This window comes from Pezoporus wallicus, unplaced genomic scaffold (genome assembly GCF_028554395.1).
Source record: "Pezoporus wallicus isolate ANWC-B61680 ecotype Strahan unplaced genomic scaffold, APGP_CSIRO_Pwel_v1 contig_9719, whole genome shotgun sequence".
Classification (NCBI taxonomy): Eukaryota; Metazoa; Chordata; class Aves; order Psittaciformes; family Psittacidae; genus Pezoporus; species Pezoporus wallicus.
In genome coordinates this window covers 1-19,845 of record NW_026642910.1, presented here as the reverse complement: position 1 = coordinate 19,845, position 19,845 = coordinate 1, and the positions used below count along the sequence as shown (strand labels likewise).

The 19,845-nt window shown below is 54.3% G+C and overlaps 2 protein-coding genes across 3 annotated transcripts; both read left to right on the top strand.

The window, feature by feature from the left end:
• Positions 1 to 1,411: 1,411 nt before the first annotated feature.
• STT3A (STT3 oligosaccharyltransferase complex catalytic subunit A) lies at positions 1,412 to 9,060 on the top strand. Its single transcript, XM_057433199.1, has 17 exons — positions 1,412 to 1,537; positions 1,648 to 1,708; positions 2,492 to 2,613; positions 2,780 to 2,925; positions 3,474 to 3,564; positions 3,973 to 4,079; positions 4,605 to 4,769; positions 4,980 to 5,160; positions 6,070 to 6,225; positions 6,349 to 6,440; positions 7,064 to 7,219; positions 7,326 to 7,514; positions 7,594 to 7,710; positions 7,791 to 7,893; positions 8,460 to 8,648; positions 8,766 to 8,881; positions 8,969 to 9,060. Exons 1-17 carry the CDS (start codon positions 1,450 to 1,452, stop codon positions 9,005 to 9,007), a joined length of 2,118 nt encoding a protein of 705 aa, XP_057289182.1. The 5' UTR covers positions 1,412 to 1,449; the 3' UTR covers positions 9,008 to 9,060.
• Positions 9,061 to 9,456: 396 nt separating this feature from the next.
• CHEK1 (checkpoint kinase 1) lies at positions 9,457 to 15,251 on the top strand. 2 transcript variants are annotated; one of them, XM_057433193.1, is made up of 12 exons: positions 9,457 to 9,615; positions 10,211 to 10,434; positions 10,911 to 10,975; positions 11,050 to 11,119; positions 11,630 to 11,818; positions 12,562 to 12,666; positions 12,743 to 12,838; positions 12,939 to 13,020; positions 13,283 to 13,460; positions 14,112 to 14,243; positions 14,339 to 14,440; positions 15,023 to 15,251. In XM_057433193.1, exons 1-12 carry the CDS (start codon positions 9,551 to 9,553, stop codon positions 15,116 to 15,118), a joined length of 1,404 nt encoding a protein of 467 aa, XP_057289176.1. In that variant the 5' UTR covers positions 9,457 to 9,550; the 3' UTR covers positions 15,119 to 15,251. The 2 variants fall into 2 exon arrangements, with proteins under 2 accessions (XP_057289176.1, XP_057289175.1); XM_057433192.1 differs by having other exon boundaries at positions 12,912 to 13,020.
• The last annotated feature ends 4,594 nt before the right edge of the window (positions 15,252 to 19,845 follow it).

Sequence of the window (19,845 nt, the reverse complement as noted above, 5' to 3'; positions counted from 1 at the left end):
GGGCTGGGGGGGTTATGGGGTGTGTGTGGGGCAGGGGGCTGGGGGGGGTTATGGGGTGTGTGTGAGGCAGGGGGCTGGGGGGGTTATGGGGTGTGTGTGGGGCAGGGGGCTGTAGGGGGTTATGGGGTGTGTGTGGGGCAGGGGGCTGTAGGGGGTTATGGGGTGTGTGGGGGGCAGGGGGCTGGGGGGGTTATGGGGTGTGTGTGTGGGGCAGGGGGCTGTAGGGGGTTATGGGGAGTGTGTGGGGTAGGGGGGTGGAGGGGTTATGGGGTGGGGGGGGTTATGGCGTGTGTGTGTGGCAGGGGGCTGTGGTGGGTTATGGGGTGTGTGTGTTTTAGGGGTGGGTGATGCTGTGGGACGAGGGGCTGCTGGTTGTCAGGGGCTAGAGCCTGTGGGATGTGAAGCTGTGGGGTGCTCTGTGCTGTGGGGAGATGAGGTGTGCAGGGGGGTGGCTGCGGGGCTGTGGGCGGCTGCATGGGGGGTTGTGGGGGCGCAGTGCCTTGTGTGGCACAGACGAGCTCAGAGGGGCTAGCAGTGAGTGTGGGGCCATAATTCATAGCCTGGGGATGGCTCTTCCTCCTTCCCGTTCCAGGATCCTGGGACTGGCTTCCCCCATAGCTGTGGTGTGGCAAAGTGTGCCCCACACCCCATGAGTGGTCTGCAGGAGCTGTGAAATCGGGGTACCAGTGGGACCCCACTGGCAGAACCGCTGATGCCCTGCAGGCATCCACCTTACATCTCTCTGAGCTGCTGCCTGTTATCGCCAGGGATCCAGGAAATAAATCCATCAGGGGCTTGTTTCTGTGTCAGGCGTGAACATGTGCAGTTAAAATCACTTCTCGGGCACCAAAACATCTTTTTTCAGGCTCTGAGAACACAGTTTGTGTTTTAAACCTCAGCCTGGCCCAGTCTCAGCTGCAGCTCTGATACATGACCTGAGCGTTTAGCCACCAGTTCTGGGACTGGGTTTTTCCATGCTGATTGGGCCAAGAAGCATCTTAAAGCAATCTGTGGTTTCAGGAATACAGAGATGTCATTTCCTGAAGAGAGTTTCATTTCCTTGGTGTTCAAGACCAATTCCTTGTGTTCTGTGTGCGTTCTTTTTCTCAGAAGCGATGGTTAAACTGCAGCCAAGGGAAACTTGGTGGGTTTGTTAAGAGCTTACACTGGGGCTTTGTTTCCTGTGCAGAGAAACAGACGCCTCCTGTGCCCCAAAGAAGCTCTGGTGTCTATAGAAGGAAAAACCTCAGCTGGGACTTGGACACCTAATCAGGTGAGGATGGGAGGGAAGGGGATTTGGGGGTGGGAAGCATGGATCCGGGAAGCATCTTGCAGAAGTGGAGTATTGAAGGTATGCTTCATGGAACCATTGGAGATGCTGTGCTCTGATGCTCTTTCTGCTTGTTTTCAGGTGTTGGAGCACCCTCAGTCCCCACTTTTGATGTGAAAATGACCAAGCTGGGGTTTCTCCGGCTCTCCTACGAGAAGCAGGACACTCTGCTCAAGCTCCTCATCCTGTCCATGGCAGCCGTGCTCTGTAAGTCCTGCAGGTGCCCTGGAAGGGGAATCACGGGAGGGAGCAGCCTCTGCTTCTCTTGTAGGTTGGGAAGCTCTCATCTGCCTTTAACCCTGTCTCTGTGTTTGCAGCTTTCTCCACGAGGCTTTTCTCTGTCTTAAGGTTTGAAAGTGTCATCCATGAATTTGATCCGTAAGTGTCGTCTGCTCGTCTCCCGGGGGTTTTCCTTGTCCAGAGGGCACAGAATTCGGGTGCCGTACACCAGGCTCAAGTTAATCCACATTGAGGATGCAGGATTTGGAGGGAGGTTTTCACTGCAGATAGGTTTTCCTCTTCCAGACCAAAAATTAACTTCTTGGGACTCTTCCTGCAGCCTGAATCTAAGTAATTACTTGCCACTGGAATCCTGGAATGGTTTGGGTTGGAAGGGACCTTAAAGCTCACCAAGCTCCAACCCCTGCCGTGGGCAGGGACACCTTCCTCTAGAGCAGCTTGCTCCAAGCCCCTGTGTCCAACCTGGCCTTGAACACTGCCAGGGATGGGGCAGCCACAGCTTCTCTGGGCACCCTGTGCCAGCGCCTCAGCACCCTCACAGGGAAGAGCTTCTGCCTAAGAGTTCATCTCAGTCTCCTCTAGGGCAAGTTAAAGCCATTCCCCTTGTCCTTTTTTTGTTGGGGTTTGGTTTTTCTTGGCCTGAGCAGCACACAGCAGGGGAGAGGGCTCACTGCAAATACTCCTGGGCTTGCTGCTGACTAAATCTGGCTCAAGGGAGGATGTTACCCCTGCAAACCCACTTTTAAACCCCTGAGGAGGAGGGTGAGCTTTTGCAGTTGAGGTCTGTAGGAGTCTTAGGGTGGAAAACACACCTTACAATGCTGTCCTGCCCTGGGCATCAGAGAGGGGCATCCAAGTGGGCTTTAATAGGATTTAACTGCTTGTCCCAAGCTGGTGATTTAACGCTTGTCCCTCTTATAGGTACTTTAACTATCGCACAACCCGCTTCCTGGCAGAGGAGGGCTTCTATAAATTCCACAACTGGTTTGATGACCGAGCATGGTACCCCTTGGGCAGGATCATTGGTGGTACCATTTATCCAGGTAAGCTTCTGCTGAGCTCAAATGCTCCTCACATGAGGGGAAAATGGGTAAGGGGGTGATGTGGAGGGAGCAGGGTCCCAGTGCTGCATAGGAGAAGGGGGATTCCCTTTGCCAAGGCATTCCTGATGAGACTTTTGGCTGCTCTGGTGTCATTTCCACCCCCCAGGCCTGATGATCACATCAGCAGCGATTTACCACGTGCTGCACTTCTTCCACATCACCATCGACATCCGGAATGTGTGCGTGTTCCTGGCTCCACTCTTCTCCTCCTTCACCACCATAGTGACTTACCACCTCACCAAAGAGCTCAAGGTAAGGGGTGAGCGCGATGCACCTCACAGGAGGAGCATGGGCTTGTGCAAAAGCAACTTGTAGTTGTCTTGGAAGCTTGGAGGTGACCACTACATCAGTGAAAACCCACAACTTCTGTTCTGAAGTGTCGTTTTGGTGCTCAGTTTTATAGAATCATAGGTAGAATGGTTTGGGTTGGAAAGGACCTTAAGATCATCCAGTTCCAGCTCCCTGCCGTCGGCAGGGACACCTCGCACTAGACCATGTCACCCAAGGCTCTGTCCAGCCTGGCCTTGAACACTGCCAGGGATGGGGCAGCCGCAGCTTCTCTGGGCACCCTGTGCTAGGGCCTCAGCACCCTCACAGGGGAAAGCTTCTTCCTTATATCCAACCTGAACTGCCCCTGTTTCAGTTTGCACCCATCACCCCTTGTTTTATCACTACAGCCCTTGATGAAGAATCTCTCTCCAGCATCCTTGTAGGATGTATTCCTTTGAGGTGTATCCATGTGGAATATGGCAAAATTCCCAAGAGGCTTTTTCCACCCTCTGGCTGGTTTCTCTTCACAGGACGCAGGCGCAGGGCTCCTGGCTGCTGCTATGATCTCAGTTGTGCCCGGGTACATCTCCCGATCCGTTGCCGGCTCCTACGATAACGAAGGTGAGTTTCTGGCACTGGGAGCAGGGAAAGCTGCTGTTTCCAGCTGTTGGCTGCTGGATGATGATGGTAAGGATGCCACAGAGAACAACAGAGGGACGCTGTGCTCTGTTTATGTCCATTCCAGAAGCAATTCTGGGGCTGGCAAAGGCAACAGTCTTGTTGCCAGTGATCAGGTTCCTCTCCTGTAGCTGGGCTCTGGGGCCTGTGTGAGGAGGTGCTGTGTTCAGAAACCCATTTCCCACCCCTGCCTCTTTGCATGCGACTCTGTTCCATTTCTGATAGAGCAACAAAAGCATTTATATATGCATTTTTAATGCATTGAGTGCTCTGCTGTGCCCCAGAGGTCATAGATTAACATTTCAGGGCTGATAGGAGCTTGCTTTGACGTCTCTTTCTCCTTCCACCCAGGTATTGCCATCTTCTGCATGCTGTTAACTTACTACATGTGGATCAAAGCTGTCAAAACTGGCTCCATCTATTGGGCAGCCATGTGTGCTCTGGCCTATTTCTACATGGTGAGTGTTCTTTCTCCTGGCACCGAGGTACTTTGGACAACAAAGTCTATTCTGGATATGGTGACCAAAACCATCCAGTGTCCCATTCCTGTGTCCTTGTGTTCAGGTAGCAGAACTTGGCGTGAAAATCCCAGACTGGTTTGGGTTGGAAGGGACCTTAAAGCTCCTCCAGTTCCAACCCCTGCCACAGGCAGGGACCCCTTCCACTAGAGCAGCTTGCTGCAAGCCCCTGTGTCCAACCTGGCCTTGAACACTGCCAGGGATGGGGCAGCCACAACTTCTCTGGGCACCCTGTGCCAGCGCCTCAGCACCCTCACAGGGAGGAACTTCCTAACATCCCATCTCAATCTCCATCAGATTAGGGCTCCTGTCAGTTTAGTCTCAGGGCTGCTCTCAATCCAGTCTCCACCCAGCTTCTATTTGTGCTTGATCCCAGGAATATCAAACCTGCTGCATTTGAGCTCTGCTGTGAGACCTGTTCCGTCCTGGAACTTGTGGTGTGTTGTTTGTTTTCTCTCTTGGCAGGTCTCCTCGTGGGGTGGCTACGTCTTTCTGATTAACCTCATACCCTTGCATGTTCTTGTGCTGATGCTGACTGGGCGCTTCTCCCACAGGATCTACGTAGCCTACTGCACTGTCTACTGCTTGGGAACCATCCTCTCCATGCAGATCTCTTTTGTTGGCTTCCAGGTGGGGACCAGAATGATTTGCAAACTCAAGGCTGGTCATTTTATTGCTTGTAACAGAACAACAGCAAGTTGTTTCTTTTGCCTTTGCCTTTGAGGCTGTAAGTGGGTGCTGGCTTCTTGATGGAGATCTTGCTAACGCTGATTTGTTGCAAAATTAGCTTTTGGACTCTTGTTCTCCTCTGTCCCTGATCCACATCTCCCCTGCTTGCAGCCTGTCCTCTCCTCGGAGCACATGGCTGCCCTTGGAGTCTTTGGCTTGTGCCAGATCCATGCCTTCGTTGACTACCTTCGGAGCAAGCTGAACCCACAGCAGTTTGAAATCCTCTTCAGGAGTGTCATCTCCCTGGTTGGCTTTGTTCTGCTCACTATCGGGGCTGTGCTGATGCTGACAGGTAGCCTGAGATGGTGGGGACCGTGAGTGCATTTCACTGCCTCCTTTCCTTGCTTTGGATCATAGAATCCCAGACTCATCTGGGTTGGAAGGGACCTTAGAGCTCACCGATTTTCAACCCCCTGCCACAGGCAGGGTCACCTTCCAGTAGAGAAGCTTGCTCCGAGCCTCATACAACCTGGCCTTGGAACACTGCCAAGGATGGGGCAGCCACAGCTTCTCTGGCCATCACAGGGAAGAGCTTCTGCCTGAGAGCTCATCTCAGTCTCCCCTCTGGCAGGTTAAAGCCATTCCCCTTGGCCTGTCCCTACAGGCCCTTGTCCCAAGCCCCTCTCCAGGTTTCCTGCAGCCCCTTCAGGCACTGGAGCTGCTCTCAGGTCTCCCCTTCAGGAGCCTTCTCTTCTCCAGGCTGCCCCAGCCCAGCTCTCTCAGCCTGGCTCCAGAGCAGAGCTGCTCCAGCCCTCGTAGCATTTCCCTGCGCTTTGAAAAGCACATAATTTGTCAATCCAAATTTCACATTGCTGCCTGCAGACCCGCCCTCTGCGGTGGAGCCTGGGGACTGCCCCAGTTTCTCCATCACCAGGAAAAGACTTGGGAAGCAGCTGTAAGATCTGGGCTGCTGCTGTCACGAGGTGCAGAGAGTAATCTGCCATGACTCGGCGTGCTGGAGCTGCTGAGCTGGCACATGTTGGTCTGTAGTAGCAAAAAGGTGCTAAAAATGGCTGGTGATGGGGGAGAAGCCTTTTTTAGGGTAAACTTTGTTTCCTTTCTAAAATGGCAGGTTTGAGTAATAGGGATGTTAAACAAGCTCTGGGATTGCACAGCCAGCCTTGCATGTGCTTGCCTTGTGAGGGATCATCTTGACATTGCTGGAACTGAAGTTGGTTGGGTTTTATCTCCTCTTGCCTAGGGAAAATCTCCCCGTGGACGGGGCGTTTCTACTCCCTCCTGGATCCTTCCTATGCAAAGAACAACATCCCCATCATTGCCTCGGTCTCTGAGCACCAGCCCACCACCTGGTCCTCCTATTACTTTGACCTGCAGCTCCTCGTGTTCATGTTCCCAGGTGAGCCCAGTGCAGGTGCCATCAGACCCTGATGCGTTAAAGAATGTGCCTCTGCGGCTGTTTCTCACTGTAGGCAGCAGATCCCCAAGGTGGGCCTGACCCATTTCTCTCTCCTCTCCACAGTTGGCCTCTACTACTGCTTCAGCAATCTCTCGGACGCCCGCATTTTCATCATCATGTATGGCGTGACCAGCATGTACTTCTCTGCTGTGATGGTGAGGGGCTGCTTCCTGCTGGGCGCAAGCGTGATGGTGAAATGGTCCTCACAAAGCTAATTTAGTGTTCTCTTTTCTCAAGCTGATGATGGTTCTTCCACCCTGAGCTGGCTAAAGTGTTTGTGAGGCTTTGCTCCCTTCCTTAAAACTGCTTTGTTGGCCTCCCCACGCAGTGAGGGAATGTGATGTGGCAAAACTCAAAGGGTTTGGTGTTACTTGCTTCCAAGTGGCCACACTGGGTCTCTTCCTGGTCTCCCATAGCTGAGTTGCAACCCCAAACAAATTTTCCAGGTATCCGAGCAGTCACTCCAGCAAATAGCTGCTGCTGAGTCTGTTTCCACTCTTGCTTTAGCACCCCAAGTTCTAAATATGGGTTGATTTTTTGCTGTGGAGGCATCTAAAAATCCTTGGCTCCACCTAAGTCTGCCCAAGGGTACTCAGTTGAGGTCAGTTCTGCACATTGGCCAGTTTCGAGGTCTTCAGAGAACATCCTTTGGGGGCTAAATAAGTCAGCTGGAGGTTTATGTCGAGGCTGAGGTTTCTGGTGTTTCATTTCCCTTCTCTCAGATTTCTGCCTGGATTTCTTCTCCAGCAGCCACTGATGGTTCTGCTGTCACCCATAGGTGCGTCTCATGCTGGTGCTGGCCCCGGTGATGTGTATCCTCTCTGGCATCGGGGTTTCCCAGGTGCTGTCCACCTACATGAAGAACCTGGATATCAGCCGGCCAGACAAGAAGAGCAAAAAGCAGCAAGACTCCACCTACCCCATCAAAAATGAAGTGAGTTAGGCTGGCTTGGGACAGGAGGAGGCACCTCATCCTGGCTGGGGACAAGTGGAGGTGGTGGCCTCTTCCATTCAGTGTTGATCCCGGTTTGTTTCCGCAGGTTGCCAGTGGCATGATCCTGGTCATGGCTTTCTTCCTGATCACCTACACCTTTCACTCCACCTGGGTGACGAGCGAGGCATACTCATCCCCCTCCATTGTGCTCTCTGCCCGTGGTGGCGATGGCAGCAGGATCATTTTTGATGACTTCAGAGAAGCTTATTACTGGCTGCGGCACAACACACCAGAGGTAAACAGGGATGATTTGGGTGGTGGGGACTCAGTGTTGTCCCCTGAGGTGCCAACAGCCCATCTGGTGTTGTGTGTAGGATGCAAAGGTGATGTCCTGGTGGGATTATGGGTACCAGATAACGGCCATGGCCAACAGGACCATCTTGGTGGACAACAACACCTGGAACAACACGCACATCTCCCGTGTTGGTCAGGTAGGTCCTTCCCTCACCCACTGCCTTGTCCTGCCCTTCTGGAGCACCTCGTGGCATCACTGAGACTGCATCTGCTCCAGGCCATGGCATCGACGGAGGAGAGAGCCTATGAGATCATGAGGGAGCTGGATGTCAGCTATGTGCTGGTCATCTTCGGAGGCCTCACTGGGTACTCATCTGATGGTAAGATCTCACTCTGAGCTGGGTCAACTCCATCTAGGGGCTGTTTGTGGCTCAGGCTTCTCCAAAACAGCTCTGAGGAGTGAAGTTCCACCTGCAGCTGAGGCTGCAAGTGGAAATGGTACCAAAACACTCCTCTTCGGAAGCTGCATGTGCCTTTTTTTGCACTCCGACACTCAACCTCTTGCTCTTGACCTCACAACTCAACTTCTTGCTCTTGGCCTCCGAACTCAACCTCTTCGCTCTAGGCCTTCCATCTCAACTCCTTGCTGTGGGCCTCCCAGCTCAATTCAACCCCTCACTTGCAGCCCACAAACTCAACTCAACCTCCTAATTCTTTCACCTCAACTCCTTGTTCTTTCACCACCCAGCTCAACCCTCTCACTCCCCCAACTCAGCTCCTTGTTCTTTCACTCTGTCTCGACTCGGTCCCTTCCTCTTGAACCCCCAACTCAACACCTTGTCTTTCACCCCGCAGCTCAAGTCCTTCCCTTGCTCTTGGCCCCTCAGTTCAACTCCTCATTCTCTCAACTCATTTCATTCTTCCACACTTTGCTCTCCCCCGTCAGACATCAACAAGTTCCTGTGGATGGTGCGGATCGGGGGCAGCACGGACACAGGGCGCCACATCAAGGAGCACGACTACTACACCCCTACAGGGGAGTTCCGGGTCGACCGCGAGGGCTCCCCGGTGCTCCTCAACTGCCTCATGTACAAGATGTGCTACTACCGCTTCGGCCAGGTCTACACTGAGGCCAGTAAGTCCCCAAAACCACCCCTGGCGGGGGTGACACCACTCCAGGGAGACCCTGCCGTGCCCCCAACATCTCTGGGCTGTGATGTGGCAGCACTGCCTGTACTTTGCCCTCTCCTAGAGCGACCGCCGGGCTACGACCGGGTGAGGAACGCCGAAATCGGCAACAAGGACTTTGAGCTGGATGTGCTGGAGGAGGCATACACCACAGAGCACTGGCTTGTCCGAATATACAAGGTGCAGCTCCAAAACAACCCCAAACCCCTCATATTTGGGTAAAAGCATTAACTTTCACCCCACTGAGCCTTGTTGTTTACCTCCCAGGTGAAAGATCTGGATAACCGCGGCTTGTCAAGGACGTAGAGGTGCTGATGGTCACCTCACACCGCACTGATCCAGCCTTTCCTGTGAAGCAGAAGCGTGGTTTTTTTTTTTGGGGGGGGGGTGTTGGTTTTGGGGTTTTCTTTCGGCGGAATTGGTTGTTTTCCTTTTGTTTTATACAGTTTGTAAGTACAGGCAGCAGTGGGGTGTCCCTGCCCCTCCCTGCCTGCCGGGGTGTGATTTTTATACACGAAGCGGTCGCCAAATCGGGAATAACGGCTTTAATGGGGAATTATAAGTAATAAAAGTTAAAAAAAGGGCGATGGCGGTGGTGTGGGAGACCATGGGGCTTTCTCCCTCCCTATCCAGAACGGGGGGGGGGATAGATTTTGGGGGCGTTTTACGGCTTTTAATCAGTGCGGGTGAAATGATGGGGAGCAGCAGGGTTGCCCTCTAGGGCGGGGGAGCGGGCGGGCGCGGGGACTCAGGGCAGCAGGGGGCGGGGCTTGGGCGCTGCGCGCGCAGGGCGGGGCGGGACGCGGTTGGCGCTGGCGGGAAACGGGAACGGAGGAGGAGCGCCCGGGGATGGCGGTGCCGTTCGTGGAGGACTGGGACCTGGTGCAGACGCTGGGAGAAGGCGCCTACGGGGAGTGAGTGCGGGGCGCCGGGAACGGGAGGGGGTCGGTCGGGGTTGTTGCCTGCGGTTGCGCGCCCAGTGTGTCCCCGCAAGCACACAGGCGGCGTGAGTCTCTTGCGTGCCCCCTGCTTGGCTGGCGCAGGCCCCTGCGTGTCCGCTGCTTCCCACTGTGTGCCTGCTGCTTGGGCGTTGCGTGCCCCTTATGTGGCCACTGCTTGGCTGTTGCGTGCTCTGTGTATGCTCGCCACTTGCCCCCTGCTTGGTGGTTGTGTGCCCCGTGTGTGGTCACTGCCACTGCTGCAATGCCATTGGGTGCGCTGTGTATGCCCACTGCTGTTTGCCCGTTGCTTGCCCATTGCATGCCCCTCGTGTGCCTGCTGCGTGGCCACTCCATGCCCTGTCTTTGCCCACTGCTTGGCAGTTGCATGCCCCTTGTGCGCCCACCGCTTGCCCATTGCATGACCCTTACGTGCCCACTGCGCGTCCCTTATCCGCCCATTGCATGCCTGCTGCCTGCACCTGCATCCGCTGCCTGCACCTGCATCCCCTGCCTGTCCCTGCCTGCAGCCCATCTCTGTGACAGCCTCTCAGGCCCCTCTTGTCCCCAGGGTGCAGCTCGCTGTCAACCGCCGCACCGAGGAGGCCGTGGCTGTCAAGATCGTGGACATGAAGCGAGCGGCCGACTGCCCCGAGAACATCAAGAAGGAAATCTGCATCAACAAGATGCTCAACCACGAGAACATCGTCAAGTTCTATGGGCACCGGCGGGAAGGTGCCACTCAGTACCTGTTCCTGGAGTACTGCAGCGGCGGGGAGCTCTTTGACCGCATCGGTGCGCTGCTGACAGACACCTCTTAGAATCTAGAATGGTTTGGGATGAAGAGACCTTAAAGCGCATCCAGTTCCAAGGCAGGGACACCTTCCACTAGAGAACCTTGCTCCAAGCCCCTGTGTCCAACCTGGCCTTGAACGCTGCCAGGGATGGGGCAGCCACAGCTTCTCTGGGCACCCTGTGCCAGCGCCTCAGCACCCTCACAGGGAAGAGCTTCTGCCTAAGAGCTCATCTCAGTCTCCCCTCTGGCAGGTTCAAGCCATTCACCTTGGCCTGTCCCTACAGGCCCTTGTCCAAAGCCCCTCTCCAGGTTTCCTGCAGCCCCTTTAGGCACTGGAGCTGCTCTAAGGTCTCCCCTTCAGGAGCCTTCTCTTCTCCAGGCTAAACAAGCCCACTTTTCTTTGCTTGTCTTCTCATTAGAAACTAAATCCCTAAATGGTTGAGAATCTCTTTCCATTCTTTTCCCCCTTACACAGAACCAGATATCGGGATGCCAGAGCCAGAGGCGCAGCGGTTCTTCCAGCAGTTGATTGCTGGTGTGGTGAGTGTGGTGGCAGTGCTGGTGACACCAGTGGTGGTCCCTACATGGTGCTGACCCTTCTCTGCCATCTCCAGGTCTATCTGCACAGCATCGGCATCACCCACCGTGACCTGAAGCCAGAGAACCTGCTGCTGGATGAGCGAGGTGAGGCAGGAGGGCACGTTCTCTGTCCATTCATTTTGAGTTTTAATTTGAATTGATTTGTACCTTGCAGTTTGGCCTCTGTGTGCCCACTACTCGGCTGTTGCATGCCCCTTGTGTGCCCACTGCTTAGCTGTCACGTGGCCACTGCAGGGCCATTGCATGCCCTGTGTTTGCCCACTGCTTACCCACGGTGTGCCCCTTGTGTGCCTGCTGCATCGCTGCTGCTTGACTGTTGCATGCCCCTTATGTGGCCGCTGCTTGGCCATTGCTTGACCTGTCCCTGCATCATTTACCTGTCATCTGTGCACTGCTGGCCTGCTGCCTGTTCATTGCATGGCCTTGATGTGCCTTCTGCCTGCCTACTATGCACTACGTGTGCTCACTGCTTGCCTGCTGTGTTCCAGCTGCTTGGCCATTGCGTGCCCCTTCTGTGGCCACCACTTGCCCTCTGCTTGCCCATTGCATGCCCACCCTGCCTGACTTTAAATTCCTTCTCTTTTCCATTTTCAGATAACCTGAAGATCTCGGATTTCGGCCTGGCCACAGTCTTCAGGCACAACGGCCGGGAGCGGCTGCTCAATAAGATGTGTGGGACCCTGCCCTACGTGGCCCCGGAGCTGCTGCGGTGCCCTGAGTTCAGTGCGGAGCCTGTCGACGTCTGGGCCTGTGGCGTGGTGCTGACAGCCATGCTGGCCGGAGGTGGGGCTGCCCCATGTGTGTGGGGCACACATGACGTGCTCAAGGGACACAGGGGAAATGCATAGAGGGAGGTGTGTGGAGCTCTTGGGATGGGAATGGGGGTGACCTGTCAAGGGAGGGGATTCTCCCCCCTGCTGTATTCTGGGGAGACCCCCCCCTGCAGCCCTGATTCAACTCTGGGGCAACAGCACAAGAGGGAGCTGCTGGAGCAAGGCCAGAGGAGGCCATGGGGATGCTGCGAGGGCTGGAGCAGCTCTGCTCTGGAGCCAGGCTGAGAGAGCTGGGCTGGGGCAGCCTGGAGAAGAGAAGGCTCCTGAAGGGGAGACCTGAGAGCAGCTCCGGTGCCTAAAGGGGCTGCAGGAAACCTGGAGAGGGGCTTGGGACAAGGGATGTAGGGACAGGCCAAGGGGAATGGCTTTAACCTGCCAGAGGGAAGACTGAGATGAGCTCTTAGGCAGAAGCTCTTCCCTGTGAGGGTGTTGAGGCGCTGCACAGGGTGCCCAGGGAACAGGGGGGCAACACAATGGATGCAGTGCAGAGATGCCTGGTGTGGGAGATGACCATTGTTGTAGGTGGTAGTGCTAGGTGCTTGTGCACGCTGCAGGGCTTTGCATGTTGCCTGTTCTAAAGCCCCAAAGCAGTGGTGTTCATTCCCCCTCCCTTTGCAATACCTCTCCATGTGCTGCCTCCTTGGCTGCGTTCTCCCCTTCTCATGGTGCAGTAACAGGTTTCCCCTCCGGCAGAGCTGCCCTGGGACCAGCCCAGCGACAGCTGCCAGGAATACAGTGACTGGAAGGAGAGGAAAACCTACCTCCCGCCTTGGAAAAAGATTGATTCTGCACCCTTAGGTGAGCACCCAGTACCCCCAGCAGTGCCCCATGCCATGCTGGGATCACCGTTCCCACCCCTCTCCATCTCTCCCAGCTTTGCTGCACAAGATCCTGACAGAGAGCCCTGCGGCAAGGATCACCATTCCCGATATCAAGAAGGACCGGTGGTACAGCAAACCCCTCAAGAAGGGTAAGGGGACACGGGGGAATGTGTTCGTCACTCCTGATTTAGGGAATTATTGGGGTGTCTCGTCCCGTTGCAGGCGTCAAGCGGGCTCGTGTGTCCGCAGGGGGGGTCTCTGATTCTCCCGGTGGCTTCTCCAAGCACATCCGATCCGATACGGACTTCTCACCGGTGAAGAGCCCGCTTGGGTGAGCCCCTGATTCCCTCCGTGTCCCTCTCCATGCCCTGGGGTATGTAAGTGCTGTGTCACTGTTAGGCCATGCAGTTCTTTGCACCTTCCAGGGCTTTCCCTGTGTTTTCTCCATGAGGTGGGTGGTGGAAACCATGCACAATGAAGAGCCCCTCGCCAATATCCTGCTGCAATTCCCATGCTGAAATATCCCTGCATTCCCCATCCTTGCAGCCTCTCCTTCGCACCCCTATAACACCCCGTCTCTCCTTGCATTGCAGTGAGGAGAAAGTGAGCTACTCCACATCGCAGCCGGAGCCGGGCACTGGTGGGATGCTCTGGGATTGTGGAGCAGCTGCCATCGACAAGCTGGTGCAGGGTATCAGCTTCTCCCAGCCCGCCTGCCCTGAGCACATGCTGGTCAACAGCCAGCTCCTCGGCACCCCGGGCTCCTCACAGGTATGGGGCTCAACTCTATTGGGGTGCAGCTCTGCAGTGTTTGGGGTGTAACTCTGCAGCATATATAATTCTAGGGAGCAGCTTTGCACTATTGGTCATCTTTGGATGTGATTTTGCAGCATTTAGGAAACAACTTTGAAGTATCTTTAGCAGCAGGATGCACCTTTGCAGCATTTATGATACCAAGATGCAGCTTTGCAATATCAGAGATGCAGCTTTGCAAGGTTTTATCATCTCCAGAAGAAACTTTGCAATGTTTTCTGTGTGTCTTTAGGGTATTTCTAGCAGCAGGATGCAGCTTTGCAGTGTTTAGGGGCTGCTTTGCAACTGCAGTGATTGGGATGCAACTTTTCATCCCATTTATAACCTCGGAGCCCAACTTTGCCGTGTTTATTACATTTGGGATGCAACTTCGCATTATATTTGTGAGATTCAGAGGCAACTGTGCAATATTTATGCCATTAGGGAGCAGTTTTGCGGTACTGGGATGCAGCTTCGCAGCGTTCATCATGTTTGGGATGCAGGTTTGCATCCTGAGCGATGCAGCTCGCAGCCTTTGCCATCAGGGGGTGCAGCTTTCCAGGGCTTACCCTCGGGACTGCTGCAGCCTGGTGGGATTTCTGACCTTTCCCATGGTTTTGGGGCCGGCAGAGCCCCTGGCAGCGCCTGGTGAAGCGGATGACGCGCTTCTTCACCAAGCTGGACGCTGACGGCTCATACCGTGCCCTGAAGGAGGTGTGTGAGAAGATGGGGTACGGCTGGAAGAAGAGTTGCACCAACCAGGTGGGTGCTGGGGGGCGAGATCCTGGGGTGCAGCCTCCCTGCTGTTGTATCTGTAAGTAACTCAGGGGATCCTCCCTCCTTGCTGCTGTTTTCAGGTCACCATCTCGACTACGGACAGGAGGAACAACAAACTCATCTTCAAGGTGAACCTGGTGGAGATGGAGAGCAAGATCTTGGTGGATTTTCGCCTCTCCAAGGTGGGCACATGGTGATGCACAGTAGGTGCAAGGTGATGCAGGGACTTGCAAGGTGGTGCAAGGTGATGCAGGACCCTGTTAGGTGGGTGCAAGGTGATGCAGGACCATGTTAGGTGGGTGCAGGGTGATGCCGGACCATGTTAGGTGGGTGCAAGGTGATGCCGGACCATGGTGGGTGGGTGCAAGGTGATGCAGGACCATGGTGGGTGGGTGCAAGGTGATGCAGGACCATGGTGGGTGGGTGCAAGGTGATGCAGGACCCTGTTAGGTGGGTGCAAGGTGATGCAGGACCATGGTGGGTGGGTGCAAGGTGATGCAGGACCATGGTGGGTGGGTGCAAGGTGATGCAGGACCATGGTGGGTGGGTGCAAGGTGATGCAGGACCATGGTGGGTGGGTGCAAGGTGATGCAGGACCATGTTAGGTGGGTGCAAGGTGATGCAGGACCATGTTGGGTGGGTGCAAGCTGATGCAGGACCATGGTGGGTGGGTGCAAGGTGATGGAGGACCATGGTGGGTGGGTGCAAGGTGATGCAGGACCATGGTGGGTGGGTGCAAGGTAACACAACCTCTCCCCATGCAGGGTGATGGCCTGGAGTTCAAGAGACACTTTCTGAAGGTCAAGAGCAAGCTCAGCGACATCATCAGCACCCAGAAAGTCTGGCTGCCTGCCACCTGAGCCCCAGCATGCCCCCTGCCTCCTCCTCCTCTTCCTCCTCCTCCTCCTTTTCCTCTTCTTCCTGTGGGGAACACCCAACCAGCCGCATGCTTCAGGTTTTAAAGGTTCAATAAAGTCCTTGGGGACACATGAAGCGATGCTTCCCGCAAGCAGGGAGGCTGCAGTGGGTCCCATCCTGCCACCGTCCCTGCAGGGTGCAGGGATGGACTGGTGGGTCCGTCAAAATACACCCAAAATGCCCCAAACGCCTGAAATTACCCTAAATTATGCACAAGCAGCCCAAATTGCCCCCAAACCAACTCAAAACCTTGCAGAAGTGCTCCAGATTGCACTCAAACCGCCACATCCCAAAGTGCAAACATCCAGCCCCTGCTCCCAGGCTTAAGGGGCCAGGATAGAAAGCTGGTGCTGGGCTCACACAGTGAGCTCTGCAGTGCTGCCAACAACACGGGTAGCCACTCTTACACTCTTCACAGATGCAGTTTTAGGTGGGTAAGTAAGGGAGGATATCCGTGTTGGTGATACTGTTCCTGAGGTCACCACGTGTAGGACATGCTTGGAGCAACCTGCTCTAGTGGAAGGTGTCCCTGCCGGTGGCACAGGGGTGAAACTGATGAGCTTTAAGGTCCCTTCCAGTCCGTCCCATTCTGGGATTCTGTGTCCTATGCTCGGGCTCTAGGCCCCATTGGAAGGAAGGAAAAACTCAACCAAAACCAGTTTGAATCGCCCCAAAATAGCAAAAACCAACCCAAACTGCCCCAAATGGCCTTAAAACCAGAGAAAAGTGTCCCAAGGCCACCCCAAGCACCCCTAAACCTGCCCAGATTGCCTGCAAAAGGTCCAGTATGTCCCAAAGAAAACTAGAAGTGTCCCAAAATATCCCAAACCAGCCTGAAATGCCCCAAACCGCCACAACAACCCACGCAAATTGTCCCAAATCAGCTCAAATGACCCCCAAAATGGCTTTGATGGTCCTAAACCAGCCCCCAAATACCCCAAAATGCCCCACAAGTCCCCACAGCAGCTCAACAAAATTCACAGCCCAAATGCCTCCAGACAGCTGGAATTACCCCAAATTATGCACGAAGAGCACAAACTCTGCCCCAAACCTTCCAAAATGCCCCCAAACCGCCTTCAAAAGCCCCAAATGACACTCAAACCACGAGATCCCAGAGTGCAGACATCCAGGTCCTGCTCCTAAGCCTAAGGTGCCAGGACAGAAAGCTGGTGCTTGGCAATGATCCGGCAGAGGAGCAGGTGAGTAGAGGATGGGGGGGCTCCTCCGAAGAAAGGGGGTAACAGCTGGATTTGGGGCTGATTCCCCTAAAAAGACCTTTCCGTGACGGGCTGTGCTTGTGGTGGCCCCAAAATACTCCAAACCCCTGATTCTGGGTCTGCAAAGGTTGGGGTAGGGGGGCTGGTGTGGGGGGTACCCCGCCAAAACCCAGCACAGCCGGTGGAGGGGCCCTGGTCTACAGGCCTGAATTCCAATGCGTGGTTTATCATGCCTCACCAGAGGGACAGGTTCCCACCCTCAGAGGGGTCCCCTGTTTCATTTTTAGGTGCTAGGTCATCCTCATGCTAAAAACTCAAGTTATTTCAGCTAAGGCCTAATGGCTGGGTCTCAATTTCCCCCCTTTTCCTTAAAATTGTGCAAATTCTTTTGCACAGTCCATAGTATGCACACCTGTTGAGCTACTGTAGGAACTTTCCACCACGTCCACAAATGAACAATTGTTAATAAAGCCATAGTCAGCAGTAGCACAAGCACAGGGTAGACCGGTATATCAAAAAGTTGAGTTGCTGTAAGAGATTGCCCTACCAAGAAAACTTCCCACCAGTGGTGCTCTCCATTTTTCTTGGTGTCAGTGATGATTTCTTCGATTTCTTCCACATTATGCTTAACAGCCCATATTGCTTGGTGAGAAGTTTCGTTGGCCTTCTGCATCATCTGCTCCAGCTCTGGGTCATAGAACATTTTCTTTAGCATTTCTATTTCATTCCAATGTGTAGGGCACGTATATCATGGTATAACACATCGGTATCTTGTATTAGTTGGTAAATAGTGACGGGGTGGTGTAGTTAAAATCGCATCCAATGATTTTGGTAAAATTGCACACACAAAAGTTAGTAGCATTTGTTTCTTCGATACACCTATCAATTGTTGCATTCTCACACGCGGTTCTTATACAAGTGTCGTGGTTTAAACCTAGCCAGACAGCTTGTTCACTCACTCCCAGTCAGGCTGGAAGCAATCGAGGCCCCCACCACCCCCCCCCCGCCGGGGGCTCTTCTCCTTTCCGGCTGCCAGTGTAATGGGGACGAGAATTGAAAGAATTCAACTCCCACGGGTTGAGACAAGAACAGTCCAGCAACCAATCACCACCACTACCACCAACGACAGCAATGATAAGAGAAAATAACAAAGGAAGAGAATACGATACCACCTGCTGATCGCGGGCCCATCTATATGTCGCATCTCTGCCCTGATGGCCTGAAGTGTCATGGGCCCATGGGGCCAAAAATAATTTACCCTTATGTTGCCAATCTAAGTCCATCTGTGCCACTTCAATCTTAGCAGCTTTATCCACTTGTTGGCTGTTTTGGTGTTCCTCAGTGGCCTGACTCTTGGGTACATGAAGATCTATGTGGTGTACCTTCACCACCAGGTTCTGCACCCACTGTGGCACCAATATCTTGCCACAGTGCAGCAGCCCAGATGGGTTTACCTCTGCGTTGCCAGTTGCTCTGCTTCCATTGCTGCAACCACCCCCACAGGGCATTTCCCACCACCCATGAGTCAGTATAGAGATAAAGTACTGGCCACTTTTCTCATTCAGCAATGTCCAGGGCCAGGTGGATGGCTTTCACCTCGGCAAACTGACTCGATTCACCCTCTCCTTCAGCAGTTTCTGCAACTTGTCGTCGAGGACTCCATACAGCTGCCTTCCATCTCCGACGCTTTCCCACAATACGGCAGGATGCATCGGTAAACAAGACATACTGCTTTTCACTTTCTGACAGTTTATTATATGGATGGGCCTGCTGCAGATTTTTGCTGGGGCTGATGTATGTAATAACGCAACATTTATCACAGTTTTACTTATGGGAGAAGCCTCAGTGTGCTCCTTATATAGGGACAAGGCTGCCTTGGTGTGCAAAGGTACAAACAGTTTTCAGGGTGAGCACCTAAAAGAGAAAAGAAACCTGTTAGAATGTACCTAGATTTCCGATGCTGTGGTGTTAGTAAGCTCCAAGTGCCCATCGGATGAGCTTCGGATATTGCAGTTGTGAAAGCTGCCTGCCCTGAAGTGTTTGCTCTTCCCTTCTGCTGGTGGTGCCGCATGTTCTGCATGAACAGTGATTTCCCAGAGCGAGGGGACTTTAAGCCATGAGGCTGTTTCTTCCTCTCAGGCTGGGTAACAGCGAGGGCGGGTGAGGCGGGCAGGCACGGCAGGAGCCCTCTCTCGATGCTGTGGGGATGAGGGATGGAAGCCATCAGGTGAGCTGGATTCACTGGTTCCTTTCCCACCTGCAGAGCTGCCGGGAGCAGCAGGCAGGGCACAGAGGCCTCTCTCTGGCTGTCCGCATGGGCAGCAAACACTCGTGAGCGGCCACTGCAGATGAGGCAGAAACCAGGGCACCGGCAAGCAAATGGGGTGTGTGGGGAGCCAGGGTGCCGTGTCCCACCTGCCCAGCGTCCCAGCGCTGCTGGAGCCTGTGTCCCGGTGGGAAGCCTGGCTGCGGGGCTGGGGCTGGGACAGGCTGATGCTGGTCCCTGTCTCTGGGAGCCTGGGAGCTGATGCTCCCGTGGAGCAGTTACACAGGAGAGGAGGAGCTTTAGGAGAAATCCTGGCACTCCAACAGAGCAGCCCCCAGGAGCACCAGGAACACTGCTAGCAAGTAGCTGGATGGACCACTGCCTGTGCATAGACAACTTTTCTTCTGCCTCCTCTGCTTTAAACCCTTTACATTCACCCTTTAAAACATGTATGTTTTTAAGACTCCACTTCCCAACCCAGGGCTTTGGTTGTGATTCTGCCTGGCTTTTCTAGAAAGCACTGGGTTTGTTTTGTTGTGATTTTTTTTTTTTTTTTTTGGGGGGGGGGGGGGGGTGGCAAAAAACGAAGGGGTGACACTGTGACGAGGCAGCTCTGCTGGGAGTGGATGGACACCTTCAGCCCCAAACAAGGCTGGGAATTGGGAATGAACCATGGAAACTGGGTCAGAATTAGAAAATCTCTTCCTGCCATGGACTGGGGAGGGAACTCCACCTAAAACGCACACAAAAGTGGAGTAGAAAAAGCTTGCAGCGCTGCAAGCAGAGAGCTCCAAGCATCCTGGGCTGTGTTTCGGCATCTGTATCTGCTCCAGCTGGAATGTCTCCCTGCCTGGAGGCGTGATGGGAGATGGCTTTGTGAGAGGCTGTGACCAAGTAAGTAGTCCACGTACCATGTGTGTGCCCCTGGCATCTGGGTAAAAAAGCCTCTCTCCAGCCATGCCAACCTGCTCCATCTCCCCTGCTCATCTCTTCTCCTGCCCTCCAGGGCTGCCGGTGCCTTTGCAACCGGCTGCAGAAATCTTGGAACCCTCAAGAGTAAAGTTGCTGCTGTGGGATCCCCAGTGCTGCTTCCTGGGCTGGGTAACATCACGCAGGTCTACTCCGATACAGTGGGGAATACCTCAGTGGTGCCAGCTCCCACACCATCCTGCAGTACTACAAGGGA

Coding starts and splice junctions, on each gene's coding strand:
- STT3A (XM_057433199.1), top strand. CDS start 1,450: ATGACCAAGCTGGGGTTTCTCCGGCTCTCCTACGAGAAGCAGGACACT. Junction 3,565..3,972: donor CGGCTCCTACGATAACGAAG/GTGAGTTTCTGG, acceptor CCTTCCACCCAG/GTATTGCCATCTTCTGCATG. Junction 7,220..7,325: donor CCTACCCCATCAAAAATGAA/GTGAGTTAGGCT, acceptor TTGTTTCCGCAG/GTTGCCAGTGGCATGATCCT.
- CHEK1 (XM_057433192.1), top strand. CDS start 9,551: ATGGCGGTGCCGTTCGTGGAGGACTGGGACCTGGTGCAGACGCTGGGA. Junction 11,819..12,561: donor GACAGCCATGCTGGCCGGAG/GTGGGGCTGCCC, acceptor CCCCTCCGGCAG/AGCTGCCCTGGGACCAGCCC. Junction 13,461..14,111: donor GCACCCCGGGCTCCTCACAG/GTATGGGGCTCA, acceptor TGGGGCCGGCAG/AGCCCCTGGCAGCGCCTGGT.